We start from the raw sequence: 23337 nt of genomic DNA, 5'->3' as shown, positions 1-23337 counted from the left end.
TTTCCCGTGGTCTTTCTCTTACATAAACTAATGACACACATGCACATTGTGCATCCAAGTCTGAGGAAGTGGAAACTGGTCATTAGTTCCACACAGGAGGGAGAGAGACAGTAGATACTCTCCTCTGCACCATACATCAACTCCAAACACATGCTTCCACTAATCCCTGGTTAGACACACACACACACACACACACACACACACACACACAAATCCAATTGCCTGCATCATCTTGTAGCAGCAATCAGACTCTGGAAGCCACTCACACACCAAATCAATTCATGCTGCCTCTCCTGCCAGTTCTACAAATCCACAGCCCACCACATACATCTTGATTTCGAAATCCAACAAATGAATTATTAGTTATTTATTTTTTTATGGAAACTGCTTTACACGTGATACACACACTCATGCACGATGCCACTCCCGATGTGTTTTTCAGCGCCACCGCAGAAAATGACAATGGAGAAGAGCTCGCCTGCGAGTGGCTCGCTGGCTGGCAAGGTGGTGCTGCCCTGCCACTTCTCCATCACGCCCGTTTCTTCCAGCGGCACGACGCAGACCCCCCCGCAAACCACGACAGTCCCCACGACTAGCCCTCACTCCCCCACCGACGCCTCTCACACCCAGAGTCCCGAGGAGCAGCTGAGGATCAAGTGGACGCGGCTGGAGGGAGCAGGGGAGCAGGTGGTGCTGGTTGCCCAGGGAGGAGTGGTCAAGGTGGGGAAGGAGCACAAGGGCCGGGTGTCGGTGCCCAGCCACCCCCAGTCGGTCGGAGACGCCTCGCTGATGATAGTCCGCCTGAGGGCCAGCGATGCAGGGCTGTACCGCTGTGAGGTGATGCACGGGATGGAGGACACCCAGGACACTGTCAGTCTCAATGTCAGCGGTGAGTGAAACACAACTGAGGTCTTTAATCCACAATATATGGCTTTCCATACTTATCCGAACAGACGTACTGCTGTTATGAAAGCAAAAGATGCTTCTATTGTGTATTAACTGAAGGCTGTGCACACTTTTGCAACCAAGATGTTTTGGCTTTCCTTTTAATACATTATCAGTAATCAGAAGCCTCTTGTTTTTACCTTGACTTTGCTGGTGACTGTATGCAAATACAACACCCGCCCCTCTGACCACACTCTGTAAAAATCTCTGGCAGTAGAGGTTTCTGTATTTTTTGCAGAACAAAATCAGCAAATGCATTAAGTGAGACAACAAAGATCAATACACCTGATACATGAAGGCAGAGCAAAACAAGCATTTTGGCCCAGGTAGAAAAAAAAGCACGCAATGCATTTCAATCATCTTTATGTTCAGGTGCTTCAAAAGTCCCACAAAGAATGTCTTCTTCCCTCTTTTCGATGTATTCCTGTCATTTGAACTCCTTTTCCCCAGATGTTATATGATTATTAACATAATGGTGGACCTGTTAGAAGGGTCATCTAAGGACAAAACAGAATATGGTTCCATAGCTCAGTGGAAGGGATCAGAGACCCATGTGAGGTTGCATTTCCACCGGGAACGCCTCTAGACAGCGATGGCTTCTTTTTCTTGTTATTTCTAAATGGCAACATGTTTCCAATCGTCACTTACTAACAAGAGCCATGACTGGCAGCTCGTCCAAGCATCTGTTTATTGCTGCTCGCTAAAAAAACAGGTGCCCAGTAGAGAAAAAGACTTTTGTAAGAGGCCAGCAGTGAGAATTGAATCACCGAGACTCTTTCCAGTCACTCTCCACTAATTTTTAAACAATAATAATTCAATGAAAGAATCATTTTTAAGTGGAAATTTGACTTGTCGACTGAATTTTGACTTTAGCGAATACTTTTGAGGTGCTTCCATAAGAGTTAATGAAGCAGAATCGCCCCACAGCGCTGTGTCCTTCAGGCAGAATATCAGACAACTGAGCCAACCCTCGGTCCCAGACATTTACACAGATTCCACATTAATGCTGAACAGCGGGCTTTGTCCAGCGGATCCAGACAAAGACGCTCCCTATGAGTGACATACAACTCTCCATTTAACCGATCAGTCGTCTATTCACATCCTCCTGCAACTCTGCCAGGATATCCTCCCAGACGAGAAATAATCCTCCCATCCAGTGGAAAATAAAGGACCTAATTGCACAAGACAACAACTACATATAGTTTCAGGATGACAGCTAAAATAGCTGGCGGTCTTGTCTTTCCCTATACTGTCGCTTCTCTGTGAGGATCTGGACTAATCTCACTAATCTCACATAATTATGAATGATTACGGATGAGAGAGAGTCTCTTGTCTCTTTGAAATGTAATGTTAAGCGGGGATGGCCTCCTCCTAACCCATGCGGTGGCACATTGGGAACAGGTTGATGATGCTGAGTTCTTCATTTCTACTGTAAATACTCAGAAACAGTTTGTCTTCCCCATATCCTTCTCTTTCATTTAATGTCAAAGTCACCCTTATGTGATTGTTTTGCAGAGGTGTGACCAAATCAACTTTGCTTGAGTCCCAAGTCAGTCTCAAGTCTGGAGGGACAAGTCTCAAGTCAAGTCCCAAGTCTAAAAGTAGATTACTAAGTCTAGTCCAAATCAAGTCCAAGTCATTAATGTCAAGTCTCAAGTCTAAATGTAGAACAGCAAGTCAAGTCAGAACAAATCAAGAGTCCAGTATCAATTTAATATCTTAAAGAAAACTAAATATCTAGGACTTTTCAATGCAATATGGTTTTAATAGGATAAAAACTTGGTAAGAGCATCATGAGTTTGATTTCTGGAATCAGTTTAAACTTCAATAAATTCAATCATTCCATACAAATTCAGAAAACAGAATTTAAATTCAGTCGTCTGCTGGAACAAATCTCATCACTTTCAATCTAAGTCATTTACACAAACAGAAGATCTCAAGTCAAGACTTTAGAAACCTTTTCAAGTCATCAAAGTACAAGTCAGAGTCAAGTCCCAAGTCACCAGAACCCGTCAAGTCAAGTCTCAAGTCTTCTCTTCATGCAGCAAGTCAAGTCTTAAGCAATTCAAATTGTGACCCGAGTCAGTTGGGGATCTCCAGTGTGACTAGCTGGGTGAAGACGTTCTTATGGGTGCAGGTGAGATACCGTATGTGATGTACTGTACCTTCACTGCTTGTTTGCGGTCCTTCCCCAGGTGTGGTGTTCCACTACCGGGCCAGCACCAGCCGCTACACTCTGGACTTCCCTGCGGCTATGGATGCGTGCCATGCTGTCGACGCCACAATCGCCACACCTGAACAACTGACCGCCGCCTTTGAGGACGGGTTTGACCAGTGTGATGCAGGATGGCTCGCTGACCAGTCAGTCAGGTGTGTGTTTCTGTGTGTATGTGTGTTTATGCATATGGATGTTTGTGCATGTGCATATATGCAGTTGTCTGTGTACTATATGGCCTATAGCAGCGATTCTCAACGTGGGGTTCGGGGACCACCAGGGGTCCTTGAGGGGGTTCCAGGGGGTCTCCAGCAAATTGATGAATTGTTAAACTTCACCATTATTTCATTTACAAGAAGTTAACACAATTAGAGAATGTAGAAGAATGACTGTTTTGATCATAGTTTCACTGTTATCTCTACTTACAATACAGATAGTCATGGAATTCTGGACAAAATCATATCTGACAATAAAAATATTCTCAGATTTGGGTCTGAGAGACAAAATCTCATCAAATGGGGGTCTGTGGCTCTAATGTGGACTAAATTTGGGGTCCTTGATATGAAAAAGGTTGAGAATCACTGGCCTATAGTATGCTTATGCTATGCATTGGTAGATGTTGCAATTCAGTATATAATACCCTTATTTGTTTGTAGATACCCAATCACAGATCCCCGTCCTGGTTGCTCAGGCGATAAGAAGGGCAGGCCAGGAGTGAGAACATATGGCCTCCGCAACCTCACAGAGAAATATGACGTGTACTGCTATGTGGACAAACTGCACGGTAAATGAACATGTACATTGTAACACATTTATTGTGCATGAACAACTGCTTCATAACAGCTACATGACACATTTATGAATAATGATTTAATCCATATGTCAGCTTTCATGTTATTTCATCTTATTGACAGTGTGTCAGTTTGTTGAGTCTCTCTAACCGCAAGGCTACACTGCTGTGAATCTCTTGTTACAGTGGAATGTGTTCAGGGATCCATTCACACTATCTTTTAAATCCATTGTCCATAATAGATATATAATGTTTCCTTGTGGCCATGTGGGTACTTCCAGGGTGCACTGACCTTGCTATAATGCTACCAGTCTCTCTTTGGACCTGTTTGGATTGCAATCATCCAGAGATTCTTTTTTTTTTTTTTTAAGGAAAAGAAGATTTTAAACTAATAATCCTAAACTTTTTTATAAAAATAAATGTCCACTTTGCTACTCTATATTGCCAATTGATATAACACAGTAGTGATTCAACCTATATCCAGTTCATGAAAGCTTTTACATTTGCTCTTCTAAACACCCGGTGTCTGGTAGGTCTTTCCTGGGAAAAATCCTCGCACAGGAATAGATGCATTTTACGTTTCCAGCAGCTGAACAGCAGTTTGTTTGGAATAAATAGAAGAACTGGGTAGTTAGCATGAGCAGTGATAGCCACCATGGCTGAACAGACAAAGAAAAGAGCGCCACCTACAGAAACTCCAACTTGTAAAAGAAAATCCAAGGAAAAAGCAACAGTTAGTTACAGACAGAAAAAAAAGTATGACATCGATGTATCATGCATGTCTGTCTCCTCCCTGAAGGTGAGGTCTTCTACCCTCCGATACGCTACAAGCTCACCCTGCGGCAGGCGAGACGGGAGTGCGAGAAGCACGACGCCGAGCTGGCGTCGCCGGGTCAGCTGTTCGCGGCCTGGAGGGCGGGCCTGAACCGCTGCGACTACGGCTGGCTGTCCGACGGCAGCGTCCGCTACCCCATCGCCGTCCCCAAGCCCCAGTGCGGAGGAGGCCAGCTGGGGGTCCGCACGCTCTACCGCTACGAGGACCAAACCGGCTACCCCGCCCCCACCGACCGGCACGGAGCTTTCTGCTTCAAGGGTGAGACTGAAACACCATTTATATACTGATGCCACTCCACCACCACTGCATTAGGCTTCATTTTCATCTAGGGCTGTTGACTTTATTCACATGGTGGCCATTTTGAACACTTGGGGTGGGAAACTCTACCTGGAAGCACAAGTGCAGCCCAGCTCTGTCCTACTGTTCCTAAGATACACATCATACAAACGTTTATTATTTCACAGATTCCCCACTGAAGAACATTCCACACTGAAACGAATGAAGCTAGTAGCTCACTAGCTAGTAAGCTAGCCAACTAACTTCCCTGCTAACTTCAAGCAGTCGTTGTGGTTGTTGTTCCCGAGATTGCTAGCTAATTTGATAACTTTAGGACTATCTTCTGTCCTCAATCATGTGTTGAAGTAACGCTAGTACATGCCAGTTTACCAGGTAGAGTTTCCCACCTCGAGGGTTCAAAATGGCCGCTGTGTGTTCTCCAGGGTGAGCACTCCCTCAGTTCTGATTGGTTAGTTGCTGCTAGAGAGTAGGGCGCCATTTTCCACCATTATTTCTTCTCCTCCACTCTTATCTTCCTCCTCTCCTCTCCTCTTCTCTCCTTAGTCACCCTCTATCTCCCCGCCCATCATTACACTTCACTGCAGTGTGGACAGGGAGACGTGGCTGGGAGGTTTAATACAGTTTCTCTCCAGCTATTTGAGTTATGACCTGAGCTTGTGTGAACTATAACCTTATTTTTACTTCCCGGGACAGCTCACATCTTTGGGAGCAAGAGAGTTGCTACGGCTGGACTGTGTCAGATAGTTCTCTGTGCAGTGAGCTTTCTATCTGGTATCTACAGACACAATGGTCTCCTCCCTTCCTCTCTGCACTCAGTATCGCCGATCGCTGATTTAGGTCACCGTCGCGCCTTTATTCAGGCTCCAGACTGACTCTCCAAGGGTCAACATTGCTGACACATTTCACTAGTGAGGTCACAAGAAAACTGCAGTTCACCCCCCCATAAATGCTGAGGTGTGCTGTAGCACAAACATCGCAGAAAAAACTACCATCTGTCGTGATCCAAAACCAGTGGAGCAGACAGGAATGGCAACAGAGGGGGATGAGTGTGGGTTCCATTGAAAACAAATAGAACTCAAACCCAAACAGGAGAAGAATAAACTCCCACTGCCCTGTTTATGGTGGGGCATGTTTTTATGAGGGGAAAACCCAAGTCATGCTCTCTAACACAGATACTGGAGAAACAGGACAGGTCCCTAATGCATCACAGCTGGACCCTGCCCAGAGACAGACGAGGGAGGGAAAGAGGGAGAGGAAAAGAGGGGAATCGCAGATCTACTTCTCCCCTAAGTACTATTATCATTAGAAAGCACTCAATAACATTTTACACTCAAAAGAGGTAAACTCAGTCTGTGCAGTATGTAAGTATGAAGTAAGAATGCAACTAAGGAGAGACAGACTATATGGGCATGATGCATAACAGATGATGTGACTGCAAACAGTCATATGTCTGGCAATGTGTAGGTACTTTTCGAACCTGCGAGCTGTGTAATGTGTTTTGCCAAGCGCTAAGTGAGGTGGCAAAGCTGCGAGAGAGCCTTAATGTACAGTAAGTGACAGTATGAGGACAGACCCCAGCCCCGCCAGATGGCCACGACTCGCCAAACACATGACATCATATCTGGGCAGGGTCGCACTGCGCGAGGCTGAACCGGGCCGGCTCCCGCTACACATGCAGGGTCTCCTCACAGCTCACAGTGTGAATGACTGCAGCTAATCCCCCAGAGTCTCCCTGCGAGTCTGGAGGCCAATCAACAATAAACACCTACGGTACGGTCGCTGAGAAAGACCGAAGAGACGAAGGAGAAGAAAACAGAGGAAAGAGGTTGACAGAGAGTGAGAGAGAGAGAGAAAGTTAAAAGCCCACCCCGCCCATTCATACGTACCCCGGACAGCCGGCGAGGAGGGAAGGAGGGAAGGAGGGGAGTCAATTACATACCGTTTATTAAAGCGTTATGTCAGTGACGTTCAAAGTCGACTGCTTTTTCCCAGGAGACAAACTATATGAATTCAGCAGCTCGAACTACACAAAGGAGCATTGTATGCGTGTTTTGGAGTCCCATTTCCTGTCTTTTCTCATATGGTATATATTCCATTATAATGGGCTATAAATCTTCGCTAACATCACAGACTATTTTGGAGAGGTTGTACAACAAATCATTGAGGTCTATTCATTATACACATGCGTGTAAATGGTGCATGTATAGAGTGTACATTGTAAAAAGACAATTAAAAAGGCTTCATGCTTCAGTGTGAGAGACAAATTTCTGTGTGTGTCTCTCTGTATGTATGTGTATGTATTTACAGTATATTTGTATCTGTGTGTGCTTGTATCTGGTGTTTACCAGCTAGAGAGTCTCGCCTGAGAAAATGGTTGCTTTTGGAACCGGCCTAAAACTGCCAGTTTTAATGTTGTTCAGACATCATTCATCTATAAATAAGGCGTGCTGGCAGAGATCAGGCCTGAACTCTGACTATTATTATTCTGACACCACTGGAACCGCAGTTTCCAGGACTGAATTTGGTTTATTCTTGACAGGTGACTTCATGTTTCAAAAATCGAAGTTGCTGGATTTCCTTTTATAGCCTGCTGTGTGCCGAGAGCCCTGTTTTCTTAAGAATAGAGTCACTGTTTTCTCATCAGTCACTGTGTGTGACAATACTGATACAGTCTGTAGACATTTTTCTGGTTATATATCTGCATGACTGGTCTGTTTTTTTCATATATTTCACTTAACCTTGTTTTACAACTCATCTGTGCCTTAATTATATCTTGATGGGTGATAATGGGGGATGTCTAAAATAAAATGTTTGGTTTTAACACAGCTAAAACCCTCCCTTCTTCTCTCTTCTCCTCTCCTACAGCCACGCTACCAGAGCCGACTACTACCGGGCCACCAGTGGGTGCAGTTGCATACACGCCTGACAGCATCACAAACAGACCCCGCACCGCAACAATCAGACCGCTCTCACACACCGATAGAGTGCGCGCTGTAACGGCAAGACCACACCAAGTAGGACATTCACCAACACAGAGACCACACACAGCTATGGACAGACTTGCCCATACAGCCACAGACGCAACTGGGAAACACACCACGCAACACCCGGCGACACAGCAGGCAGGTAGGCTAGAGCGCACAACTGGCAGACCAGCACAGAGACCACACACAGCCACAGAGAGGCCTGATTACACACAAACCTCCGCCCCCCACACAGCGACAGACCGCAGCACCCCTCACCCCGCAGCCTCTGTGGCCGCCACTTCACCAGATTACGATATTGAAGTATTTGACCCGACTAGGCTAGAGTCGGTGCCCGTTAGAGGAGACACTCTGTTCCCCATGCAGCTCCCTCCCTTGCCCACCACCCGCTCCCAGCCCCCACACTTAGACATCGCCCACGGGGGAGAGGAGGGAGGCCAGGCGGGGTCGGGCAGAGGGGAGAGCAGCGGCAGCGGGGAGGGAAGCACGAGCGGGGACAGCTCCAGCGGGGCAGGGGAGGGAGGAGCGGTGGCCCCTACGCAGCCGTGGGTGGAGGGTTTCACCCCGGCGCCCGGGCTGGGGATGGACCCGCCACCGGTGGAGCACCCAGAGCGGGTCACCCCAGAGCCGGGCGTCCCAGACGAGGGCAGAGAGCCGGGGCAACAACCTGCCGTGGTGTATAAAGAGGACGAGACCGGATCTGCAGCCGGTGTTACGAAGCCGACAGACAGCCAGCCTGGAGCGTCATTTGACCTCGACCAATCACTGGCCATTCCCGGAGAGGGGACATTATCTTCCAAAGCACCTTTCCATCTTATCATCGTCGATGTGTACAGCAAAAATCACTCAGGTAAGTAAAACTTTTAAATACAGTGTCGCTAACCCATGTCTGCATTGACATACATGGGTTAGGTTGATGTATTGATCAGCCGATTTATGGGGCCGATATTGGCTATTGGATAATCATTTAAACCACTTAAGCGTGTTTGTGTGTGCATTTGTGTGTCTGTCTGTCTGTATGTACAATGCCCATGTTAGAGTACTCAGATTACTTTTTTGTAGTAACTAGTAGTGGACCAGAAAAATCCTCCAGTTTGCTGTGGAGAGGTAGCAGTCAGTGACCAGTGTTTCAGACCAGCCTTCTGCTGGACAGCTGTGTCCTAGACTGAACCCCATGCAACTCAAAGCCATATTTATATTCCCATGTTTATCTTCCCAGTTATGAATCAGCTAATACGGATTCTTTTTTTCCCCGCCTTGACTCTTTGTAACCCCTCTGTGCTTTGGGACATGAGATGAAATGTGAGTTTTTAAGATCTTTCAGTGCGAACTATTTATCTTTCCGAATGGCACTGTGTTTGTTATGCTGTGCTGTCTTGTGTTGTGAACAATACCCCCAAGACATTTACAGTGATCCGCTCTAGATGATTTAGCATCGTTTGTTGTCTTTGTAGGAAATGGGCAATGGATTGTTATCATCGGCTTTGTATTCGCCCGCGCGCTGACAGATACACACTCACATAACACACATGTAGAGCCAGATGTGGAAAGTCAGTCAGTATCTCTACTCATATTGCAAAAATATCACACTGTCTCAGATGGGAAAGCAGCATAGTCAAATCTGACTGAGCGAAAGACAAGCCGCTTTGCCTGTTCCTGTCTCACACACACACACACACACACATATTGGTGATCTGATGGCATGATCAGTGTCTTTTCTCTTAGCAGGCATATCTGTAGATAGGAGAGGGCAACAAGCCACAGATTCTGATGACCTTTGTCCTTTCTCTTGGGAGCTGTCTCAATTGCAGCACCTTATAAATTAATCTCTAAACTCTCTTTCCGTCCCTACATTCCCCTCTATATTCGTTAGTTATATTCCCCCCACCCAGTTTCAACACTCCTCCCCTCACACGCCCCTCTACACTCCTTCTTCTCTCCCTCCAAGTCATGCCATCTTGGAGGGGCTGTGTTTATTATTGAAAAGGCAAAGGTGTATTGGATTGCATATTACATAAGGCCCACAGACTCACTGTTTCCACATGTCTTGAGGAAACTAGAAAATTGAAGTACTGAGCGTTACGATGAAAAAAATCTTCCGGGTTCGTATAGTGCAACGCGTCGTGTTTAAGGTCATGCAGGGGCTCGGTTTAGACTTTGCGAGAGCTATTATGTCTAACACACAATTTCTATTTCACAGAGCGGCCGCCAACTCGGTCACGGTGTGCCTCTTTATTTGTCCTCAGAGAGATAACTAACCTCAGGTTTAGCGTTTGCGTCAAGCGTTGCACATTTTACGCCGGTTCCCACGATATAGCTTCCATGTGTACTATAAAGTCTTAATGAAGAGACACAAGCGTGCATTGTGTCACCGCCGCCCCTGGCAGTGGCTGACCCTAATCATAAGCAACACAGACCCCTGACTGTTAAGCATCCAAATATGCACAGTGTCCCAGCCGTGGATGATCATTTCTGGCTCGTTTTAATCAGCATCAGAAATGGACTGCTTTAGGATCCTGTTAATTGGATGTGAGACTCTATCTTATGGCTGGAAGAGAAGTTGTTTTTCATCATAGAGAAGGGGAATATATATGATTGGCACATCACAACACTATCAAGGTGCATGCATGGAGGAACCAAACAAACAAAACAAGTTATTGCTTCAGTCTGTTGGATGGAAACCAGCATGATGCCACTTATTGAAGCAGTTAAAGACAGCAGTGACTAACAGTGATTTTACTTGGTACATATCAATTTCTATCTGACCTGCACAATCAGTGTCATCTTTAAATCATTACTTAAAATATGCTTTCTGATTTTTACTCATGTTGTGTTTACCTGCTTTATTCCTCTGTGACCCTGTTTTATATTTCAAGTCTGGCATTTTTCTTATTCGCTTTCATTAGTATTGCTTTATTGTCTGTATAGCACTTTGAATTTCTGTTTTTATTGTGTGTCTCTAGTCGACGATATCCTGGAGATCTTGAACCAGCCTGTGAGAGGCATGGAGGGCTCCCAGTCCCAGTTCCCCCAGATCACGGACCTCTCTGCGGTGGCCAGTGGAGCCATTCAGGGCAGCGGGGACACCGACTCTGTCCTGCCTTCTCCCATCACCATGCCTCCAACTCTGAGCTTCATCAATGGAAAACATGAGGTACCGTTCATGCAGTGGAGTAGGGATGCTGATTCTCCTTCTCTCTGCCTTTCATCCTACCTCTGTCCTACCTAATCAGAAGCTTTTTATCTATCTATATATTCATGTACCCACTTTTCTGACCGCTCCAGGTGACATTGGAGGTAGAGCAACCCGAAGAAGCCAGAGGAGATCAGTTTGAGACAGCGACTCCTGTCCAGGTTGAGGAAGAGGAAGAGGAGAAAGAGGAGGAGAGCGCGACTCCCTTTGACTATGGAGCCATAGAAATCCACACAGAAGAAACGCCGATCGCAGTCACCAGTCCCGCCGACACATACACAGATACAGCTACAGATTCAGGTGCACATATTGACACGGTTCCAGATACTGACACTGACTTTGAGAGAGACGGTGTGAAAACGCAAGAGCCAGAAGACCAGACGGTTGCGAGGACCTCCACAGAGAAAACCCCCACAACGCCGTATCCGCTCCCCATCTCATCCCCGACCCCGGCGACACCCTCAGGCCCGTCTCACCCTGGCACAGATCGCCTCTCCCCCTACGAGGACATGGAGGGCTCTGCAGGCCACACCACTGACGATGAGGGGGGTATGGCGCAGGAGGGCTCTGCCGACGACGCCCTGCCCACCCAGGCCGTACGCACGTCAGGTGTGGTGACCGACGAGACGGAAATCGGGACGGAGCTCCCTACTCTTATCCCATCCATCGCAGAAGACACGCACTCTCGGGACACCCCCTCCGCTACAAAGACCCAGGCAGAAACAGGAGACTATGAGGGGTCGACATCAGCAGAGGACGAGGCTTCAGGACAAGATAGTTACCCACCAGATGTGCCCAGACTTACCAGCACCCGACCCCCTTCTTTTTCTACCACCCACCCACCGCAGCCTCACTCACCCCTGGGCCCAGGAGTCACCGAAGTCCCCCTAGTTGTACCGGATGTTGACTCGGGTACAGATCAGCCGTCCGGAGAGGGCGAGACTTCTGGGGAACAGGACGGATCGGGTGTCCAAACGCATCCCGGAGAGATCGCTGCTACTGTTTTACCAGCCGTGGCAGCTGTGACTGTCGGAGACCACATCACACACACCACACACGCAAGCACACACACCACGGACCAGACCTCAGCACCTAGCACACACACCGAGGACCATACCACACAGAAACACCCCACACATCCCGCTCTTGCTGTCACATACGATAAGGATCATACCAACGTTACCACAGATCATCACAAACCGCCTGTATCTACAACCCCTTTCACTACTCACCACAGTGACAACACCACACACCCCACTGAGCATTATGGGAACCAGACCGCACAGTCCACCGCAAGCTCCACACGTTACGTAGGCCACCCGATGCTTTCCACCCCGTCGCCCACGTATCCCACCGGCCACAGCACCCATTCGGTCCCTGAATGGGCGCTGATCCCTGACCCCGATTCCGTCCCTCTACCAGAGGAGGAGGATGTGGACTATGACCGAGAGATCGCCCCTTCTCTTGTGGAGTCGGGCCCTCCGGTGCCTGCAGAAGAAACCCGGGCCACAGAACAACCAGAGACCGGCACCGACTCGGCTTATTCTGTGGAGGCCAGCACTGTAAATGTCAGAGGTACATGTACTCCAGAGTCAGTGTTTTCCTGTTTAGCTACACCAGTGGTTTTCAATCATGTGCCACTGAGGCCCAAGAGTCAGAAGGCTTTCATTCCAGCTAGCCACTACAACAGCTCATTTGACTGGTTGTATATGTACAAAGTGTGAAATGATCAGTGAAATGAGCTGCTGTAGTGTTTGGTTAGAATGAGAACCTGCAGATTCTTTGTCATCACATTGGTGTGATTTTAACGTTTTTTGCATTTCTATCGTATCATCTGTCTAGATCTCTTGCCATGCTCAGTCAGTGTGTGTCAGAATGGAGCCTCCTGTTACAAGAAAGGAGGAGCAAGTATCTGCCTATGTGCACCTGGATACACTGGACAGTACTGTGAAACAGGTACACACACACACACACACACACACACACACACACACACACAGCCATATCCTCTTTCATGGATATTGACCCCATAGTGAAAGATGTATGATGGGGAGTAATATAAGCTTCTGTTGTGTGTGTGCAGATGTTGATGAATGCCAGTCTAACCCTTGCTATAACGGAGCCACCTGTCTGGATGGCGTCAACTCCTTCACCTGCCTCTGTCTCCCCAGCTATGCAGGAGAGCTCTGTGAGCAAGGTCAGTCGCATCTCAGTATCATCTGCATGTAACTTACTAATAATAAGTAATAATGAGTGTAATGTGAGCATTTAGTTTGGAGACTGCATTCTTTGGCAGTCAAATAGTTAACTATTTATGTAGGAGATATCTTTGCACATGTAGTAGATACACATGCATTCACACACACGTACACATGCACGCACACAAGTACATATGTATGAATGACTCATGTCTCTGCTCCTTGGCTATCCCCTGTGACTGGGCGTTGGCTCTACATCAGATTAGTTCCAGCCCCATATCCAATATTTCTGCTATTACTCAGCAACTAGTCTATGGTTCAAATATACAGGCAGACTCTAGGGATTCATATTATCTCAAAAATTCTCAAAAACATCTCTCTCCCAATATTCTCCAGAAACAAAAATTGAGCTATTCAGATTTTACTAAATGAAATGCTAAGGCCACCATCCATTTTTATTGTGCAGTTTTGAAGGTCATAACCCTGAACTAATGGCTGAGAATGCATTACAGCAGAGAATGCATTGCGCTCCGTCACTTCAGTTACTTTCACAAGCTCATCCAACACACTTTTAATGAGCGGGGTATCATTTGTCAGAATACTAAAAAATGGAACTGTTTAAATGAAGTTGATCTCAGCTTTCATTCAGAAGTCTACCTGCAATTATTTCTTTAGGTAACTTGCTTTGTTCAGAACCAAGGAATTAAGGTGTGAGAGCAAACATTAACGAATCAAAAAGTGGGGCAAGCTTTATGCATTTCACATAGGTCTCCATCTACATAGAGCCTAATAAATGTTTTGTGTTCCAAATGTGCTTTTCACGCAATATTTCAATAATAAGTAAGACAGTGCTCAGAGATTACATATTCCGCAATAAGAATCATATTTTATGGGACAGCCAAATAAGATCAGCAGGTAAAATATTAATGTGGTGCCTTCATTCATATTTTTTGTTTTTGTTGGATGGAAAACTGGAAGATTTCCATATCGTGGGCAGAGCCGGCCCGTGGAATAAACTTTCTATGCCGTCGTTTAGGACCACAGCCAAAAGCCTGGGGCCGGCTCTGATTGTGGGCAGCTGGTAAAATGTGCAGTGATAAGTATATAAGTACATACAATGAATTACCGAAAGCTAGTTGACATAACCTACAGTGAAAATGGTGCAGGCTGCGTTAGAAACATAGGGAAAAAAACATTTGGTTTTTTTTGTTTGTTTTAAATTAGAATAGACTGCTGATTTAGTAGTATTTACTTTCCCGGCTTTCACCCGGCTGTGAATAAAGACAGGGAATCCCAGGATCCCAGTTCCCAATTTACATATGGATACACCCTACAGGATATTTGCAGTATGCACACACACCGCCGAAACATACAGTATAGAGAGCACAGCTCACCCATTTGAATGCATACAGTAATAGAGAACCATGCATACACTTATCCAGAGACACAGCTGTTCTGTCACAGTCGCTTGCCAGTGGAAAGGGAGAGAAAGAGATAATTGGTCCATTATTACGATAGAAAGCTTTTGCAGCTGTGTGTTATTGGATCAATGCAAGCCCAGCTAAATACATTCTAAATAAATACCTTGGACTAAGTCAAGCTCTCCTTCATCATGTAGATGAAGCCATGTTGGGATAAGGCTGGTCTTCTGTAATCGACTGATAGCTATTCCCTAGATAGATTAGAATAGTATTACGCTTTTTCCAAATGTGGATGCCAGAGGGACAGTCGTGGATAAAAGATATGCATTTATCAGCGGGTCCGGAGTCCTCACCTGACCTTCCAGGTGGCTGCACACTGGAGTTATTAAGATGATCAGTAGCGGGCTGATGATAGCTAATACCCTGAAGCCTGGACAGAAACTTTCCATCATGGCTTTATTGGCATACACATTATTCTGAACCCACTGATACAAAACATTCTTTGTTTACTGAGCCTGACAAAGCATAGAGCTGATTATGTGGCTTAAAGTCGTTGTATATCAAGCTAGTTGTGTGTGTAGTGTGTGTGTGTGTGTGTGTGTGTGTGTGTGTGTTTGACCTGGAGACAACGAGAGAGTTGTGAAGGTTAATGAAGTCCAACTGTGGGTTACTGAGCTCATTCAGTGAGGGGCCTTTCTTCCCCAGCTGTGCCTCTGTCTTAATCTGGATCCCAGCTCTCTCTCTCTCTCTCTCTCTCTCTCTCTCTCTCTCTCTCTCTCTCTCTCTCTCTCTCTCTCTCTCCCTCTCTCCCTCTCTCTCTGGCCTGAAAAACTGAGTCTGATGAGAAATAACAAACAACACAATGCTGTTGTCTAGCTGCAGTAGGTTCATTATAAGAGAAGACATTCAAATTCACTGGCAACGTACATAACCTGGTTGAAAACATACATACAGCATATTCTTCTTCCAGATTATAAACCACCACACATAGATTGTGCTTTAGACTATACTACAGACTGTACTATAAACTACAGACTACTTTAGTATAGACTGTATGTAGATTATACTGTAGACTGTACTATACACTATGGACTACTGTACTATAGACTGTACTATACACTACTATACTAGTATAGACTGTACTGAAGACTATACTTTACACTGTACTGTAAACAATAGACTACTATGCTATAGACTGCAACATAGACTATACTGTAGACTGTACTATAAGCTATAGACTACTGTACTGTAGTATGGACTATCAGCTACTATACTATAGATTGTACAATAGCTTAAACTGTACATTGTACTATAGACTATTGACAACAATACTATAGACTCTACCATTAGACCATGCTGTAGCCTGTAATATAAGCTACAGACAACTATACTGTACTATTAACTGTCAAATACTACACTACTGACTGTACAATAGACTATTGATCACTATACTGTAAACTGTGCTGTATATTATACACTACTGTACTATAGACTATAGACCACCATTCTATAGATTGTTCTATAAACTATAGCCTAATATACTACAGACTGTTCTACAGACTATCGACCACTACATCTTTTTTATTATTGTTTTTTTTTACTTTATTGGATACTTTCTGTACTCATTCTCTTCCTCTTTCTCTCTCTGTCTGTCTCTCTCCAGACACAGAGGTGTGTGGATTCGGCTGGCAGAAATTTCAGTCTCACTGCTACAAGTACATCACACACCGTCGGACCTGGGACGCCGCTGAGAGGGAGTGTCGCCTCCACGGTGCCCACCTTGTCAGCATCCTGTCACAGGAGGAACAACTATATGTCAATCGTAAGTCCGTGTTGTGGCATTTGCTCGGTACATTTAAACCATATCTCCTGTCCTTATTTACACTGATTGGTCTGAGGAGTTACAGTCAGTCTTCTATTCTCTATATCACTCTCACTCATCATCGGTTTGTAGCAGATTGGAGCTTTTCAGATTTTGAACAGAGTTTTCTTTGCCTTTCAAGTTTGCCAGTTAGCTAACTCATTTCAGCTCTGCTTCCGAGAAATGTTTGTTTAGCTAAAACTCTGATCTGCTGGTTTGTAGATGAGTGCAGATTGACAAAAGAGCATGTTGGGAGGGAGGCCAATCACATATGCGGTCTAATCCGGTGATTAATGTTGGGAAGATAAAATAAACCCTGGTTTAGTTAAAACAGAAAGGACACAGAGAGTTTCCATAGCGAAGCGCAGCACTTGTGTTTGTGCAACATTAAGGCTGGGGGGCTGTAAAATGACCCCATTTCTCAGTTTATTGTGGATGGCGCTGACTGAGATGAAATGAACTCATTCCCTGAAGCTGCTTACTCTTAACATTGCCTCTGCTTCCTGCTTTGTTGTTTGTTCACAATCTTGATTGTTCGACACCCCCTGCCGCCCCACACATGCTCAAACCGCAAGCTTATACTCACACAGAGACACTTACGCAATGTAGCCTGTAAACACACACCATCTCTCTCTTTCTCTGCCCTCCTACTCTCTCTTACTTTGATGCTCACCCTCATTTAAAGACTTTGCACAGTAATAGTCCTAAGAACAAGATAGGTGAGTAGGCTTCATCCTTCATCCTGAAGATGGAATGAGACTTTCAAGTGGCTGTGTTTTCCTGATTGGATTTACAGTCTGAGAAACTTGGAGCCATGCTGTAGTGTGTAGTAGGGCAGGGGTCCTCACTTCCAGTCAACACCTAGACACAAACCAGGTGTGGCTCATTAAGCACCAGACCAAAAGTCTGCAGGCCGCCGGACCTCGAGGACCCCTGCTGTATATTATAATGTAGGCTACATTAATGCAACAGCTCAGATCCCTGTGTGTTTTGTCTCTGCAGGTCTGGGCCATGACTACCAGTGGATTGGCCTAAACGACAAGATGTTTGAGAGAGACTTCAGATGGACTGATGGCAAGCCCATGGTAAGGCAGGCAGACAGTGTTTTTTTTTATTTTGTCTCCATCTTTGTTGCTAAGCGCTCAATGCTGTGGTGTTTCTGCACTGCTCTTCCCAGAGATCACCTGTCAATCAAACAGTGTGTCCAGTACTGTGACGTCTTTTTCCTTGGATTTTCTGTTGATGCAGTTTGAGTTTCTCTTTTCTTCGTCTGTTCGGCCACGGTGGCTATCGCTGCTCATGCTAACTACCCAGTTCTTCTTCTGTTTATTCCAAACAAACCACTGTTGCTGCTGCCAGAAATGTAAAATACATCACTTTCTGCGATCAAGGGGATTTTTCCCGGTAAAGGCCTAACACCGGATGTTTAGAACAGCAAATGAGGGGCATCCTGGTGACTCAGTGGGCTAAGGCGGGTACCATGTAAACATGATGTCCTGGGTTCGAATCTGAAACCTTTGTCGCGCGTCACCCCCCCTCTCCCCAATCTTTCCTGTCTCTCTATACTGTGACTCTGCAGTAAAGCAGAAAATGCCAAAAAGTCAGTGAATCACTATTGTGTTATATATCAGTCAGTGATAGGACGTAGCAAAATGGACATCTACTTATGTGAAAATGCGTATTATTACTTTAAACTGAATAATATGCAATGTAACTATTGTTCGTAGTGATGGAGGTCCTGCTCTGCATACATATCCCTAACAAGCGCTGCACTCACATGTGTTCTCAGTAACGATGACACACACTCACACACATTGTGCGTCTCCAAGGAACGCTCAGCTGTTTCAGCATGTGAGCTATGAGTTATGCAGCGGAGACGGGCTGGATGAGAGTAGAGAGCAAGAAAGCCGATACTGGCGGACGCTGTTGTAATAATGTGTTATCATTTCAGAACAGAGGCACACCCTTGTTAGAGTGAAATGTGCGCCGAGCCAAAGTTTGTACATACAGCGCATGTTTGGTACAGTTGTGAGCGACTGCATGATAGCATGCATGTATGATTGAGTCCATGTGTGTGTGTGTCCGTGTGTGTCCGCTTTGTGAGTCAAGACGTTATTATGGAGCTCATGAAATGCAAATCAAAGCGACTAATTTTCCCCAAATTGGCTACAGAAGGCAGAGTTTGATTGAGTCAGAGATCTTGTGTTGTCCCAATAGCGCCACTGTCTGGTTACTAGGTGAATTACATCCGGTCGTATGCATTGACTCATCACCACCTCAGCACCATTCTATCATCGTCACATGTCTACTGGGGATAGGTGGTGGTTTCCTATCCTCTATACCAGTGGTTCTCAACGTGGGGTCCGGGGACCACCAGGGGTCCTTGAGGGGGTTAAACTTCAGCATTATTTCATTTACAAGAAGTTAGAGTATGTAGAAGAATGACTATTTTGGTCAAAGTTTCTCTGTTATCTCTCTACCTACAATACAGATAGTCATGGAATTCTGGACAAAATCATATCTAACAATAAAAATAGTCTCAGATTTGGGTCCGAGAGACAAAATCTCATCAAGCAGGGGTCCGTGGCTCTAATGTGGACTAAATTAGGGGTCCATGATAAGAAAAAAAGTTGATAATCACTGGTCTATACATGCACATATGGCTAAACAGTATTGATGGTGGCAGGGTAATTGTGGGTGCTGTTCTCAGTGTCTCAGTATAATGAATTAGTGTCCCATCCCAGTCTATCTGTATTAAACTGTAGTATGTCAGTGAGGTATGTAAACATCTAATAGCTTGTCACTGTTGCTGCAGAATATACTACAGGCGTCAGTACTGGAGGGACTTCTGTATTGCATCTTTTACTAATAACTAAACTCCATGTTTGTTGCACAAACTAAAGGTACTGAACTTCAGAATATGGAAAGATTATGAAATGTTTGTATTCTGACAGCAATATGAGCACTGGAGGCCCAACCAGCCGGACAGCTTTTTCCAGTCCGGGGAAGACTGTGTGGTGATGATCTGGCACGAGGGAGGCCAGTGGAACGACGTCCCCTGCAACTACCACCTCACTTTCACCTGCAAAAAGGGAACAGGTATGCACTGCACACGCGTACATGCAGACACGTACATGAACACACTTTCAACATCACACATCAGTGACACGTTCTATCATCTGTTGTCCAGTCTCATGCGGCCAGCCCCCGGTGGTGAAGGAGGCTCGGGTGTTCGGGTCCATGAAGCCGCGCTACGAGATCAACGCCTTGGTCCGCTACCACTGTAAGCAGGGCTACATCCAGAGACACACCCCCACTATACGTTGCCGGGCCAACGGCCAATGGGACGCGCCCAAGGTCACCTGCATGAGCCGTGAGTACTGACCGCATAGGGTCCAGATTGTAGCTCATTGGTTCAGAACTGTAAGGCTGCACATTTTCACTTTTCTCACACTCTCCGTTTTTCTTTGCAGCCGCAACCTACAACAAGTCCTTCGCTCATCGGCACCGCAGCAACCAAAATAACAATCAGCAAAACCGGTACTATAACCATCACATCCATCACGCCAAGAGTCAACAAAAGCACAGCCAGCACCAAGAGCAATATCCCAGTCAGGACGTCCTGCAGAGCAGCTGGGATCCTTTCCAGAGCCGCTACCAGCAGCTGCAGAGGGAAAAGAGGCAACGCCAGGTCCAGCCACAGCATGGGGATCAGATGAGACACTGATCTGTATTTAGGTCTTATAACCCAGCCTCAACATGGTAGCCCACCACGGCAGGCTGGCCGAGTCAGTCCAGAGGCATAGATAGACAGAGTTGCTGCACTGAACTGTCTGTCAATGGCTCTCAATAGGACAAGGGAATTGTTTCACAAGGCAATGAGTTAATAGGTTGGCAACCCTCCATAAACACTCCAGGATCAGCTTCACGTTCAGGTTAAGCAAGCTCATATATACCATAAGGCCAATGAGAATGTAGCTTCATCATGACTTATTTGTAAAGTTCAATTCGCTCATTGATTATACTTAGTGAAACAATCTCCCTACATCACAATCCTCTAAACAGGAAGACTAGTGCCTTCATGGCTTCAGTAAGCGGTTTTAGTTAGTAGTCTCTACACCACAAGGGTGGTCTGTGAAACTTCAGTGACTCATCAGTTTTCCACCAGCTGGATTTTTGCACTGTGTTCCCTTTCTCTACACTGACAACCTGCTGACTAGAGAATCTGAACACGGTCCGTCCACCCAGTGCCTTCTGTGAAATGTTTTATTTAATTTTGGGAAACAAAAAATAAGGCACATAAGATACCGAACCAGTTGTCTCACTACCAAAACACGATATTTACTGAAATGTTTGTGGATTTATTTTTATATGGGGGTAGTCCAATAGTTCATAACTGTTTTTTGAGAATTTAGATAAGAGATATTGTTATGGAGTAGAATATAAACAGCATGAATTCATCATCTTAAATTATTGTCATAGCATATTTTCCAATTTGTCCGGTTTCGATTTGTGCTGCTTGTTCCGATCCATCGGTTTATCGTTTTCCCATGTCGATTTCTGGAAAATGGTTTTTAAAAGGGAGCGGGAAGGTTTTGAAGATGAACCAATATGATGATGTGTGTTCTGACATTTGCCACACAGAGCTGAAGAGGGAAAGCGAGATTCGCCTAATATGAATGTTTGGTGTGTGCTGAGGCTGCAGGCACGGTATTAATCATAGGATATAGGATAGATATTATATGAAGCCATATGAATTTAACTTATTGTATACATTAAACTATGAATGGACTGTGATATTAAATAGAGGTCATCGGAGCTGAAGCGATTCTGTTAATGACGACTTCCTTGCTGTTTACAGATATCTGTCATGTTGTGCCTTGCAGAGTGAACATCGTATGTAGTACATGCTGCCCTTGTGTACTGTGTGTTGCACATAACCTTTGTTTAGCAGTGTAAGCCTGTTGATGTGCTGTGCCTCAAAATCACCCCGACTTACCTTGACCAAAATGCACTTTGAGAGACCCTCAAAGACTCTTTTAAACTACTTTTTTCTACGAGATAAGATGGAGTTGGGTTATGGAAGTGTACTAGAGGTAGATGTTGCTTTTTTACTACAGATCTGGAATCTGTTTCCTTAACCCAAACTTAACCAGTAAGGGAATGTGAAAACTCTCTGACCCCCGAAGGAGTGGTTAGACACTTCTACATGCTCTGAAGGGACAACATGGATAAGAATTTTTTTTTTTTTCATCTGATTCCTACGCATTTTATCTTTTTTCCTTCATTGTTCTTCATACATCTTCCTTTTTTTTTTATATACCCAGTGTTTGTGATTTAAAGTGTATATGCAAGTCTTTGTGTTTCGACTCCATGCGGTTGATGGGGATGCTGAATCTGTTACAGTAGAGGAGCTTATTTATATGTAATCTTTGTTTAATTCCCCTTTCAAGTTACTGTATGTGTCCTGTTCCTGTCATCCTGAGTTCACTGTCCATGTCTACTGTGTGTGCAATAAAAGAAACTATTATAACACAACCTTTCCTGCTTATGTCATTTTATATTATACCACTAATTTAATGCAGCCATCATTAGAGATAAAGGACCAAAAATCCAGTTAAACAGAACAGTCACAGTGGCAATATTGTACTTCATATGGTAAAAAATCTATTTGTATTTACCTCTAGCATTCAATAACCTCTAGGTCCAATATGTCATCCTACCCCGCTACATTAAAGCAACACGGCTGGTGCGGAGCCTAAAATAGCCCCCTAGAAACCAGCATGAAAATATGAATCAACATGAAAAGCCAACACCTCCGAAAATGCCGTCATCCGGTTTCCTAAAACAGTCCGGTGCTTTGACTCACATTTTTCAGCGACCAGATCAATGGAGAGGACAAGCAGCACCATGAATGGCCCTGTGTGCTTCTGTGTTCTCTAAAACTGACAGGAAAACATTCGACCCTCCCTTCGGAAACACGTTTTACTGCATGACTGAGGAACTAAGTCTATACACCTACTTTTGTACCAGCCTGGTACAAAAGTAGAACATGAAATAAACTGAGCTTAAATGATGATTTTGCTGACTTTCGCAACACAGTCAGGTTGATATCCCTCTGAAAAGATAAAGACGCAAAGCCATGACTTATCTACTGTTTTATTTTCCTTTTTGTCTTTGGGTCCATAAGGTTTCCTTGTATACTGTAGTTATAAACAAGGCTCCCGGTGAGTAACGTTAGGCATACAATACACAAAATAATAGGCAAGAAATGATCGCTTGGGGGTTTCTTCAAACTTTGAGCAACTTGAAATTGTCCATAAATCAGTTACAATAATCAGAAATAATAGTTTGACAGGAAAATCAAAAGAATACAGGTTAAAAGAAACTTTTAGGTTTTGCAACACTTTGATAGACTCAGTACTGTATTTATTTCACAGCTGTTCTGTCCCCTGGCAACGCTTTCAAATCCCCCTTTGTTGATAAGGAAAACAAGCTAGGAAAACATCAATATTTCTAACACAATATCTAAGGCTAATCATAATATAAAGCTATTTTCGTGAGTCTGCCCAGCAGTTCTTTTGCGATAACTGTTAGT

The 23337-nt window shown here is 45.0% G+C and overlaps 1 protein-coding gene across 1 annotated transcript; it reads left to right on the top strand.

Moving 5' to 3' along the window:
- Positions 1-462: 462 nt before the first annotated feature.
- vcanb (versican b) lies at positions 463-22277 on the top strand. The gene is made up of 14 exons (XM_071899077.2): positions 463-889; positions 3141-3315; positions 3817-3944; positions 4750-5043; positions 7948-8916; positions 11030-11220; positions 11352-12834; positions 13102-13215; positions 13343-13456; positions 16542-16700; positions 17742-17824; positions 19694-19838; positions 19930-20112; positions 20213-22277. Exons 1-14 carry the CDS (start codon positions 463-465, stop codon positions 20464-20466), a joined length of 4719 nt encoding a protein of 1572 aa, XP_071755178.2. The 3' UTR covers positions 20467-22277.
- Positions 22278-23337: the final 1060 nt, after the last annotated feature.

This window comes from Centroberyx gerrardi, chromosome 2 (genome assembly GCF_048128805.1).
Source record: "Centroberyx gerrardi isolate f3 chromosome 2, fCenGer3.hap1.cur.20231027, whole genome shotgun sequence".
In the NCBI taxonomy this organism is placed as follows: Eukaryota; Metazoa; Chordata; class Actinopteri; order Beryciformes; family Berycidae; genus Centroberyx; species Centroberyx gerrardi.
Note: the sequence above shows the minus strand (reverse complement) of the source record. Positions and strands in the feature narration are given on the sequence as shown.